This window comes from Danio aesculapii, chromosome 4, assembly GCF_903798145.1.
Source record: "Danio aesculapii chromosome 4, fDanAes4.1, whole genome shotgun sequence".
NCBI lineage: Eukaryota > Metazoa > Chordata > Actinopteri > Cypriniformes > Danionidae > Danio > Danio aesculapii.
The window spans coordinates 10,557,302-10,570,667 of record NC_079438.1 but is presented as its reverse complement, the minus strand read 5'-3'; the positions used below and the strand labels follow the sequence as shown (position 1 = coordinate 10,570,667).

General features: G+C 37.3%; 1 protein-coding gene across 2 annotated transcripts in view; it reads right to left on the bottom strand.

Annotated features, from left to right (window-relative positions):
* Nucleotides 1-10,697: 10,697 nt before the first annotated feature.
* The window catches only part of LOC130222031 (NACHT, LRR and PYD domains-containing protein 3-like), a 125,826-nt gene continuing 123,157 nt past the window's right edge, over nucleotides 10,698-13,366 (bottom strand). For both annotated transcript variants that reach the window (XM_056454645.1, XM_056454647.1), the window contains 2 exons: nucleotides 13,043-13,089; nucleotides 10,698-12,908 (listed from right to left, as the gene is read on the bottom strand). In XM_056454645.1, the coding sequence (XP_056310620.1) occupies nucleotides 12,379-12,908; nucleotides 13,043-13,089 (577 nt within the window). In that variant the 3' untranslated portion in view covers nucleotides 10,698-12,378. The remainder of the gene's footprint in view (nucleotides 12,909-13,042; nucleotides 13,090-13,366) is intronic.

Below are 13,366 nucleotides of genomic sequence, written 5' to 3'. Positions count from 1 at the left end.
CATGTGAGTCTCCTATCAAACCACAGTCCAGATATTTAAATGATTCAACATTCTCCAACTCTTTATCCCCCAATCTCAATTTTAATCAAAGCAAAACTTTCCTGCGTGCTTTCTTAACATATCGCTATCAATACGCATTAAAAGCAAGAGACTATCAATGTAAGAGGCGGGCAAGGGTTTACATTTTTCAAATTAAAAGTTTTAAACGTATGTAGGTAAATCTGAATAAATTAAATTGTGGGAATAATCAGGAAATTATTCGGTACTTGTGATACGGGAATTCAGAAACATGATATTGTTTTTGAGTGTGTGGCATATGAAAGAGATAAACCTAGGTTAAATCATGAATTTTAGCTGGAAATTGCTAATTAGGAAAGGTTCATCAAGAGATCGTTGAAGTAGATGTAAAAGTTTAAAAAACAGGATTAGTTAATATATTATCATATTTATTTATGTAGTTATTTTTAATTATTTTTTTCTTATACATGTACACACACCGGCCACTTTATTAGGTCCACCTTACAACAAAAGTGTCCAAAGTCAATTCTTAGAGGGCCGCAGCTCTGCAGTTTTGCTCCAACCCTAATCAAACACAGCCGATCCATGACGCGAATCTCCCGTTCCACCACATCCCAAAGGTACTCTATTAGATAGGGATCTGCCATATAATACACACACACACACACAATATAAATGCTGTGTGTAAGCATGCTTGTTGACTTATGTATATAAATTTACTGTTTTTTGTCTTCGTAACTGTATGTGAGCATTATGATATTTAAGATGTCTCAAACACAGATTTTCAATTTACACAAGCAAAAATTTTTGCAATAATCACTTTTTAAACTGAATTTAGCCACTAGATGGCAGCACAAGACCACTTATTGGGGATTGCTGCACTTGTAGGTTTGTTTTTCATTCTTAGAGTTTAAAGTCATTAAAATTGCAGTGCAGATCTTTCCTAATTACATCTTGACATGGTACATGGTACAACTACATTTAAAATAAAATTTAATCAAGCTTACAACTTAATTTACACATTCTATTTTCCCAATTATTACATTCCAGCATGTTTGTGTTGGTCATCCTAAATGGTGACTTAAATAGCTTTAGTGTCATAAAGTCTTTAAATGCTTAAACCCTAAAGCTTGTGTTTGTAATTATTGAAATATATATATATATATATAATATATATTTGTGTGTATATATGTATATGCGTTTATGTTCTAGATATGTTTATGTCTATTTATTCATTCATTTTCTTTTAAGCTTAGTCCCTTTATTAACCTGGGGTCGCCACAGCGGAATGAACTGCCAACTTATCCATTACTGGGAAACATACACATTCAGTCATTGTAGGGGAAACCGGAGCACCCGGTGGAAACCCACGCAAACACGGGGAGAACAGACCAACTCCACACAGCCAACTGATCCAGCCTAGGCTCGAACTAGCAACCTTCTTGCTGTGAGGCAAACGTGCTACCCACTGCGCTCCTGTGCAGCTCATGTCTGTGTTCTAAATTGATTAATATCACTTAACATAAAGTTACTAATAAGTTATTATCTTCATTATATATCTGTGATATTTGAACAATATATATTTACCAGGCAAAAAAATGATTTGTACTGAATAAAACACTTTCTAAGTAGGCATTTGCATAAAATAGTCAGTAAAAAGAACAAAAACATATAATTTGCTTAATGACATTAAAGCATTTCTATCCATCAGAATGCTGATTTACCTATTACTTTAATGAAACTTGTGAACTTGTTAATTATTTTTTATTCTAAACACCAGTAGCATAAAGTAAATGATCCACCTTTAAGCTAAACGAGCAGCTAATTTAATATGTTAATCTAACTGGCCAAGGCATTTGACCTGAAAGAAAACCTTTGACCAATGAAAAACCTTTAGCCACGCCCCTACCGGAAAAAAAAACCCTTAACCAATGAAAAACCTTTAGCCACGCCCCTACCGGAAAAAAAAACCCTTAACCAATGAAAAACCTTTCATCACGACCCCTCCTCCCCGATTTTGATACCTCTTAGTCCGTTCAAATTACACACTTTTATTACATTATGCCAAAATTCAGTCGTTCAGTTCAGTATTATATATTGTATTAATACCTTATAAGCTATTACCTTTAAATCTATCCCTATTAACATTTGTGCTCAATAGCCTACATAGGCTTCTAACTTTGTCATTGTTATTTAAATATTTCATTAATTCCTTTTACTTGTATATGTACAAAAGTGTCCTGCAAAATCAAGCACGATGTCTAGCACTTAAAGCCTTTTTGTCTGCATTTCTCTCCCTTTTAAAAATGTATTGTCATGCCAAAACAGGAACAGAGAGAGTTATATCTGTTAAATGTGTAATAAGAAAATACAGGGGAAAAAAACAACAAAGAAAGAAAACAAACAACAAAACTGTGGGATTGCATTAATGGGTTTGCATAATTCAAGCATTGAACATAATATAAAAAGGCGAAAAAGCCTATCCTAAAAAAATTAAAGTGTATCCTTAAAAAGGTTGTCACAATGCATTAAAAAAGCACTTCATTTTTTCTAAAGCCAGTTTTGCTCAAAAATTATGTTTTCTAAAGAAAACAACAATTTGAAGACAAACGTGTCACACTTGCACATTTAACATCTTAATTCAACCCAAAATCTGTTAGTGACACCGCATTCAAAAAACAATTGTGGAGCTACTTCATCTACAAAGCCACAAAACAAGCAAGTCACATCAAAATAAGTCTAACTATAAATAGAGAAATGAACAGGATAGATTTTGTGCAAAATGTGTTTCAGTAGCACAGATGTATGTTTTTTTATTGTATGTTATTTATACAGAATGACTGCTTATGTGCACATGATATGTAGATGGTGTGTGTACATGGTACAGATGTATCGGAGTTAACAAAAGGTAATATCTGCGTGTAAGAACACACCAAATGCAAACAAATCTATGGATGGCAATTTTCACCAGGAAAGAAAAAATGTGCCATAATAGTAAACATTTTGACATGCAGTTGACACAATTTTTAAGTAAAAAATGTTATATTTATGTAGTTTGAAAAAACAAAAATGGCTCACTAAATTTCTGTTTTGAATGTTTTACTGAACGGTACCATAAAAATATTGCCAAAATACAGCCAAAACTTTACCTATATGTGTGACATTGCTAAAAACAGCAAAGAAAAAGTCTTGCTTGATACAATAATAGCGTGCGAGCAATTTATCTGCTTGTATGGACATTTATCTTCATATAGTGTTTTTTTTAATGAAACCATAAATAATATTTTTTCTCTATGACTTGTCAGAGTTGTTGGACAACAAAACTGAACTATTTTATAGTGGACTATTGTATAACTATTTTTATGAAAGTTAAAAATGTAAATAAACTCTGAGATATAAACAATTGCACATGGGCTTCACAGGGAGCTTCAGTCGCATGATTTGTATGGGGTCCTTCCAGTTTTTACTTTACAGAAATTAGTTTACAGAAATAAACAAGTAATGAATGTTTAAAGATCATACCTACTATTCGGTGCCATTTGTGTCCCTAAGGCAGTATATGGTACAGAATATTTAAAAACGCAATTGAAAAAATGTCTTAAAGTTTGTCTGATAAGATTATCCCATTTCCACAATAGAACACGATGAAAAGTGCTCAAAATTAAATTAAATTTAAAATAATGACTCTAATTTCAGTGCAAGTAGCTGAATTGCCATGTCCCAGGTCATGTATGCTCATGTTCAGTTACAAAAATAATTTAGAAAAATCTAATAAATACTATACTCTTTATTGATTCTGTATTGTCATATTCTTATCACCAAATGCAATTGTTATAAACTAAAATATTGTAATAAAATCTTTAAATAAATGTGTCCCTGAAATGAATGTCGCCCGTTACTTAATTGTAATCCCTAAAACTGCCCACTGGTGCTCTTCGAGTCATATGATTCTCAGGAATTCTCACAATTATGGACAGAATGTCTACAAGAAGCAGAGTTAGTCTCAGTCTTTTATCTTTGTATTTTCAACATCTCAGAGTAGTTTTCTTTTGTGGTAAAGCATAACATGTCCACCCTGTTACCCATTTTATATAAGGGAAACATTTCTTTCCTTTTCTTTTGTCATTTTGAGAAATACAGTTAATAAACATGTTTCGATCTTCAGGCCATCATGTGCTAGCTCGTCGTTCATCATTACTGTAGGTAGTAATGCCTGAGTTTTGCAAAAAAATGTCACTGCTGTTACTGTCCACGCTGTTACCGTTTTGCGCATGGTTTAACAATGGTTTAAAGATCAGTTTAAACCATGTGCGTGATTTTCTCAGGGAATGGCACTCTTGCAGAAAAGCAGAGATGATACAAGGCATGTCATGGTGCAAACCAAAATAAAAGTGCAATCTTTTTATACTAAATGAAATACATTAAATTTACAATGTGCCATAAATCATAACAAGCCTTTTTAGATAACTCTTGTTTAGTAATAGCTTTAAAAAAATACTATTGCAGTGTAAAGTGAGGGACATTTTAGTGCTTAGAAAATGTAAATAGTACAGTAACTATTTATTTTAAACATCTTTAAAAGATACGAGAATGTTCTGTAAGAGGGGACATTTGGCCTGTGTTACATGTGAAAATTCTGTAACAAATGTTAAACTGTAATATCCTGAACTGGAGCAGTTTATTTTTCTTATAGTTCAATATGTACTCCTTCAACTGAAATTATAAAAATCCTGGTAAATGTAAAAAAAAAAAAGTGACAGTGACTACCTTGAAATGGCACTGAATAATAGGAATGACCCATAAATAAAAAACGATAATTATTTTGATTAATGAAATTTCTTAATTCGTGCATTCAGTCTTCTCTGTCAAATGGCATTACATCCTCTTTTGTTAGAACAGTTTCTTAATCTTCTGACAAAAGACTCTGACTCTGGCTCCCCCAAATGTCATCTCTCGTTGTACAAAAATAGAAGACTACTTGGATTAAAAATAGTCCGAGTGTGAAGGTATAGGCTACAATAATGAGTTATTCATCTGAAGAAGGAATATTAGGTTGTTGTTGTTCATCTTCATAACTACGACTGGTATTGTATTTAATTAAATTATTATTGCCTACTTTTTATTGTTTTAAAGTGCTACAGTACTTGCCGATAATTGTTGCTATTTGCAATAAGTAGCCTATCATTAGAAAGCCCATAAGGAGCAAATATTTTATCATTCATTCATTTTCTTTTCGGCTTAGTCCCATTATTAAACTGGGTTCGTCACAACGGAATGAACCGCCCTTCCAGCCGCAACCCATCACTGTGAAACATCCACACGTACACTCATTCACACACATACAATACAGTGAATTTATTTTACCCAGTTCCCCTATACCACATGTTTTTGGACAGTGGGTGATAACGGAGCACCTTGAGGAAACCCACGCCAACACGGGAGAACACGCAAATTCCCCATAGAACTGCCAACTATCCCAGCTCAGGCAGTGAGGCGATTGTGCTACCCACTGCGCCTCCGTGCTATATTTAACATACTAAAATTAAATATTATGCTGCTCTTTTTACATCATTTTTTAACTAAATACCCTCTATTACTAGCCTACACTCAGTGTAGGCTTAAAAATACAGAATAGACGCAGATGCGCTGTACTTTACATTAACATTAAGCATATAACTTTTTCATTTAAACATAGGCCTACTTTTAATTTGAAAAATGTAAACCCTTGCCCGCCTCTTACATTGATAGTCTCTTGCTTTTAATGCGTATTGATAGCGATATGTTAAGAAAGCACGCAGGAAGGTTTTGCTTTGCGAGTTATCCATCATGAATTGGTAAACGGTGTGTGCTACGTTCTGCTTTGCCGATCGCAAAACGTGATTGGGAAACGGTTTGCCAGAATATACCCTGACCCAAATGAAGGTCAGCTCATTACAATTGCACAGGAAGATCTCAAGCTGAGGAGGCAGACATTTGAGAAGATGGAGGCTGCAAACAGAGATTTTTCAGAGAATATTGGCAGACTAACATCAAACATTGAAAAACTTACATGTTCAGTAACAGATGTATTTGTGCTTATGAGACAGTCAATGGCCCAGAATCCGTTTGTTGCACCCCTGCCACCACCACATTACAGCTCACAGCATCAGCAGCATCATGGTTACCTCTATGCTCCAGTTGGTGCCTCTGCCCCCACTTTATCAGCAACACGACCAACACCACCTCAACACCAAGATGCTGCTCCTTTTTTGTACACTGAGTATATTTACTCTGATGACAGAGAGTAGTGATGTCCTTAACACAAGTCCTTAACATGAATGAATCTTGTTCTGTAGTTGGTTAATTGCAATGGCTTGTTTAAGTTTATCGTAGTAGCCATGGTTAAAGTGACCCTGTGTTTAAGTTGTTTAGACTTATGGCTCTTTCCACTGATGTACGGTACGGTACGGTTCGGGTCGGTACGGGTCACCTTTATCAGGCTTGCGTTTCACTAACAAGGGTACCCTTTTGGTGGGCGTGGTGTATGACAGAAAGTTTCAGTCGACGTCATTCTCGCTCGAGGAAATGTCTACAATAAAGCTGTACGGGTCACTTACTGTTGGTGAGTTTGTTAAAAGGCACTGGCTTTACTATTTATGATGTGATCACCAGGGGGGCGTCGGTAAGAACGCATAAGTCAGGCTTTGTAGTTAGCTGATTTTATACAGCATTTATTTGCAGTCATAAAGGCACATGCGTATGTGTGTGTGGTATTTTCTAGAAACAAGAGAGAATATACCACAATGATTAAACTGCAATGGTATAATATACAGAACATATAATATGACATATATAATAACATCAATTATGGCATACAAGTAAAGATTAACAGAGCATCAGGTCTAAATATGCAGTAAACACATACATGTGAGACACATCCAATGCCCAAATACTGGTAAAACATGTAAACATGGCATTTACATTGCTTAACACTTCACTAATTTATATATCAACACACTTCAATGGTATATAAACTTGCGGGGATAACACGTGCATCGTTAATAATGGCGTTTGCTCGGAAGCGCGCACCACCCGCGTTCATGACGTAATTGCAATCATGCGGTCCGATCGTCATTCAAAGTTTGCGTTACAACACTAAACCCATATACTAAGTGTTAGAAGCACACAGACAGAAGACATGAACACTTACTTCTCGTGACGCACACACAATAAGCCACTGCATTGAGCCGTTAGCCAGAATGTATTGAACTATAATGTCCGGCTACAGGAACGGAAATGATATGCGTCTCTGGGCGGGCCAGCCCAGCTGTCAATCAAACCAGCATCAATCAGAACGCCAGATATGCCTGGCCTTACAACACTTACAATCATATGAGAAGCTCTTCTCACAACACAGATGCTTCATACACATAAATACTTCTGTATAAATGTTTATTACTAACTTTACTATGAACATGAGTTGATTATAACTGCAGATCAATGACAGTGCGAAACAGCCTACTGTAACGTCTGTAATTATATTAAATAACTAAATAAATGAACATATATAAACACATACAGACCCTTACAGTCTCCGATATGTTACCAACTACAGATAAACTACATATAGCAGACATTTCGCTCGTATTTAGGTTCAAAACAAGAGAAATTATAGCCTACAGTCAGTGAAAACCTCTCATCTGTGTATGTAATCTTCAGCAGCACATGTAGCCTCTGTTAGACAGTAATTCCGTCATTCTGAGTTCATATTAGTGCAAAAGGTGAAGATAATAAGTCAGTTATACATGGCATTTTGTTCATGTTTGCTGAATAAATAATGTGCTCCTTTTTTTCCGGCTTCTCCTTTGTTTCTTCACGCTTCACTCTCGCGTTTGTCAGTGTGACAGGATCGGGTTTCAAAAGCACGTCAATAATCAAGTGCAGGTTATTATCATCAGTTCAAGAAGTTTGTTATTTCAGATATAATGTTAGACGCGTGCGAGCGCTAGCAAGAAAGCGAAACCGCTCGCGCCTCAGACTGGCTCGTAAAAAAATACGGGGTACAGGGTAAATCTGCTCCTCTTCTTGGATGTGTGGCTGTTCATCAAGATGACGACAAGGTTTGTTTGAGCCCAGGTCGACCATGGCTCGTTATTATATGTATTTATAATTCCGCTAAAATCTCTCAGCTGTGTTATTCAAACATGGCGGGTTTTTTGTTTTCATTCTGGCTTGTTGCGTAAGCGAATGGCGTATCTCTGTAAACCAATAGCGTTCAGCTGCGCGTTGTGGCTCCGCCTTTGGTACCCTTTCTCGTGTTTGGTACCCTTTCGAAAGGGTGCCGAAAAAGTGGAACGGTACGGTTCGGTACGCTTTTTGACAGTGGAAACGGCCATAAAAGCGTACCAAACCAAACCGTACCGTACCCTCAGTGGAAACGGGCCATTATATTGCAATGCAAATTGTTTCCTAAAGTTTCCAGTAAAGTAACACTGTTTTTTGCTTTTGACATTTCGAGGTTATGCAGTCATGTTTACGATGCCTGAAATGCCATGAGTTTGTCATCGTACTTTCTGACAGTGTTCTTTTCAGCTGATAATTTCAGCAGTAACAAATCAAGAAGTAATTTTTCATTGTTGCTTTGCAGAAACTTTAATGAATACAAACTCGGTTTCAATGTTAAATGCACAATCCAGGAGCATAAGCACTTTAGATTCACAGAAAAGTGTATATGATACAAATTAAAAGTAAGAGTTAATTACACAAGCTTTATGTCATCCAAACTAGATTTTGATCATTATTACTTGGTTGTGAACATTTAACTGTAGTAAGTGGAATAAAAAACATACATAAAAAAACCTTTGTGACTCAGTACAGTGCTTTTACACATATGGTGAATATGACTGTTACAATTAAGCCCTTCAGACACAGTGTAGGCTATCACAACTTCAAAATTAAAAAAAAAATGATATAATTGAACTGAATATTGTTTACCCCATAAATTAAAGCATATCTGACAATGGCAAGCAACAGTAAGTAGCAACAATGATATAGAAAACACTAAATTGCTACAAAAAAATGAAGAGCATCATTTCCGGGTCAAAAAACCTGGTAAGCACACTTCTTACTCGTCTTCCCTCAGTTTCATTGCATTCTGTTCTGAAATTATTGTGCTGTGTTGGTGGCTGGAAGTCTCTGTCATACTGGACAGCTGCAGCAACAGTTTGGTCTGGAACGATTTCTCTGTTAGCTTCACAAAAGTTATGCAAAACAAAACAGGCATTGATAATGAACGGAAGATCGTCCAGATTTATGTCCATTGCCCTCTGTAATGCTCCGAATCGTGCTTTTAGCCGGCCAAATGCGCATTCAATTACCATTCTGCACTTGCACAGTGACAACCCAAAGTACTGTTCTTGATGAGTAGTTCCTCCACTCGCATACTCTTTCATGACATAGGGAAGCAGGGGGTATGCCGGGTCTCCTAGAAGAAAGACAGGAATAGGATCTTCTCCTTCTCAACGATTACTTTTGGACAAGAAGGAATTTTTCCACCTTTCAAGTAAGCATTGAGTTTTGAATTCGCAAATATGCGCGCATCGTGTACGCTGCCAGGCCATTTAATAACGACGTCCATGAATGAGTATTTGTAATCACAGGTAGCCTGGATATTTAGCGAGATTTTGCTTTTCCTGTTGATGTAATCAGTGGAGTGGGCGGACGGCTGTTTTATTTCTATATGCGTGCAGTCAATGGCTCCTAGACACTGCGCCATCCCATGTGTTTGATAAAAGTTTGTTACAAGCCTCTGCACCTCAGTTTCTGTAAATGGAAGCGAAACATACTCGGGACCCAGATGAAATGTGATAGCCCTGCACACTTCTCTGATTATTTTAGACAACAGTCTGTCTGCTAATCCATTCGCTGTTTTCCGCAGCCTGCCTTCGTCGCTTAAATAGTACAGAGTACATGCAACCTTTGTAACAACGTCCACCGGTGATCTCATTCGCGTTGTCTGGCCTTGAATGTGAGGTCGTAACAGTTCACTCAGATGATACAAAGAATCCCGAGACATTCTGAAGTTCTCACGCCACTCCTCGGGCACAACAAGTCCACACACAAAGTTATCCCACCACACACGACAGCGTCCAGGTCTCACCCAAAATCTCCGCTCCATGTACGGCCTGAATTGTAACTGTGCTCTAGACCTGCCGCTGAATAACAGCTCTGAATACACATTCCGTGTCCTTTGATGAAAACCAAACTGGAGCATATACAAACTTACATTCATTTTTAACAATGCTGTCAAAACTGAGAGCATCCAAAACAAATGCTGCAAGATGTGGTCCACCATTTTTGCTGAATTAGTAACATGACTGGGTCACATGACAAAAAAAATGCGTCAACGTTTTCGAAAGACTCCATTTTCACAGTCTACACTACGACACGAAAATGGCGCTCAAATTTATCCACTTTGGAGAGCGTTTTCAAAAGATACGTTTTTGTTTCCTAAAAACACGTCTTAGTGTGGACGGAAGGGCAAAACGGAGACAAAAATAGTGTGGACATGGCCTAAATCACTAGCTAAACAATACACTAGCGTGGTCTGGGTTGTCAGTCAAATCTCCACTACATTATTCCTCTAACTTTGACTCTCCTAAATTTATATTGAAATAAATCTAAACAAATCTTAAAAGAGCTGAAAATTGAATTGATTTTATTCTAAATTTTAAAATTGCACTGCAGTCAATTACATGTAATATAATGCAATCCTGTTCTAGTTTAAACAATTAAACTATCATATATCTGTAAATGCATAGAGAAACTCACTATTAGAAATGCTCTGCTAATGTTGTTCATATAGCTATACGGTACATTTGATATATTAGCATGAAAGGTTTCATTGCACATGCATTCATATTGTTCATCACTTATTGTTTTAGATTTGGGGCGACGCAGTGGCGCAGTAGGTAGTGCTGTCATCTCACAGCAAGAAGGTCGCTGGTTCGAGCCTCGGCTGGGTCAGTTGGCGTTTCTGTGTGGAGTTTGCATGTTCTCCCTGCGTTCGCGTGGGTTTCCTCCAGGTGCTCCGGTTTCAACCCACAATATTATAAACCCTAAATCAAATCTTTCAATATATTGAGATGTTTTGCACAGGTCCAGATAATATATAAAATGGCATGAAATGGTTTGTTTTTGCTTATCATTTTCCATTTCTTCCTGTTTCTGAGGATTAAGAATTTGTGGATATTTAGATTAGAAGCAAGTCAGAAACTCTTGAGTGAGGAAAGGATTTTTGCAGAGTTTTAATACATAACTGTATTGATTTATTTTTCAGTAAGCGTGAAGAATCTGATGCAAGGATTCAGCTTCATTTAAAGAACACTGGCTATCTCTAGTGATGCTGTGGTCAATAAATAAATGTGAAAAATCTAATGTTGTCTGGGTTTGTGTTCGTCAGGTAGCTAAATGGTGCTGGAGTTTTAGAAAGTAGTGAATTGTTTGTGTAAATGTTCTGCAGCTGTCTGCTAGTCAATACCACTGCATTCTCATCAAAGCATATCAATAATCCATACTACTCTCTATTGTTTGCTTATCATTGTGTTATTTTCAGAATGTAACTTTAGATATAAACAATACAACTAAATGCATATCTCTATATGTAGACGTATAACTAGGCTACAATTAACCAGTACACTATCCAACTATTTGTGTTTGAATTTGATTAATTAAATGAATTAAATGAATCTGCACTTGGGCTTTTGATTATCTGAATTATCTGGTGAGTGTATCAGTTGTGCATATTCTATAGTGAGTGTATAACTCACTTCCTGATACATCAACTCAGCGTTTATATTTAGCGTAATATAATTAAAATATATATTTATAAACAGGACATTTAATAATCTGGAGCATTGACTTCAAATCTATTATTTGGCCATGTACCTTTCATCCCCCCACTGGACGCATTAGGAACAACAGGGGCGTAAAACTGCCTGGATCCAAGTCTGCAGATGCCCCATATAGGGTGGGATTGGGGCAGAGCAATCACAGAATCTGGATGCACAACTAGCACAGTAGGTGGCGATATGCACAAAGAATGCAATTCACCAAAAAACTAACAAGAAGAAGAAGAAGAAGAACGGATGAAACAAAACATCAAGTGCAAGTTCTGCTGAAGTGAACTACTTGATAAAACATGTTTTACAAATAAATCAAGAAACAAATCTCTCAATGAATCGCCACACTCACTTACAGTTCTTCCCAATTATTTACACACATTTTCTGAAAGCAGGTCTGTCCTGTACACACACACACACACACACACAGCTGCTGCTGACTGCTCCTGTAGAGGATTGTGGGTAAATCTCTTGTCAGTCTTCAGCTCAGTTTCACTGATGATCCAGGATAAACTATAAACCCAGGCCAGAGCGGCTCAGTGAATTTGGTCTGGACTGAGTGGATGAGGCTCATTGTGTCTCTGTAGATGTTGTAGAAGATCAGAGTTCCTGCACTGTGATCCACAAACACTCCTATTCTCCTGCTGAGCCGCTTCACTGGGAGATCAGTGTGTGTGTTATTGTGTATGAATGAGAAACCAGAGGAAAAGCAGATCAAACTCCAGGACTGAGCATTATATCCAAACACACACTCACCACCTGCTCGTCCCTTCCTCCTGATGCTCTTATATGACACTGATATACACACACCATGATCTCCACTCCAGTCAATCTCCCAGTAACAGCGTCCACACACACTCTCTCTGCACAACACCTGATACACACCATCAAATCTGTCTAGATGATCAGGATACGGCTGATCCTCTTCCACACTCTTCACCTCTCTGTTCTCCTCAGACAGAATGAGACGAGTGTGTGCTGTGTTTGGATCCAGTGTGAGGAAACAGACATCTGAACACAAGAACACACACATTTATAACCACAGCTGTGTGCGTGTGTGTGTGTGTGTGTGTGTGTGTGTGTGCGTGTGTGTGTGTGTGTGTGTGTGTGTGTGAGAGAGTGAGTGTGTATGTGTATAAACGTACATTTGCGTGGTCCTGCTGTAATCCTCTTCTCTCCTCCATGATCCAGACTGTAAATACACACAGATTGTCCTTCAGTCAGTAAACAAACATCAGCTTATAATGCACGCGCACACACACACACACACACGCACACACACACACACACACACATACAGAATGATTGTGATCAAACACCAGATTAAAACACACACACAAACACACACACACACACACACACAGAGAGAGAATGATTGTGATAAAACACCAGCTTAAAACACACACACACACACACTGTCCTTCAGTAAGTACAGACACACTCTCTCTCACACACACACACACACACAC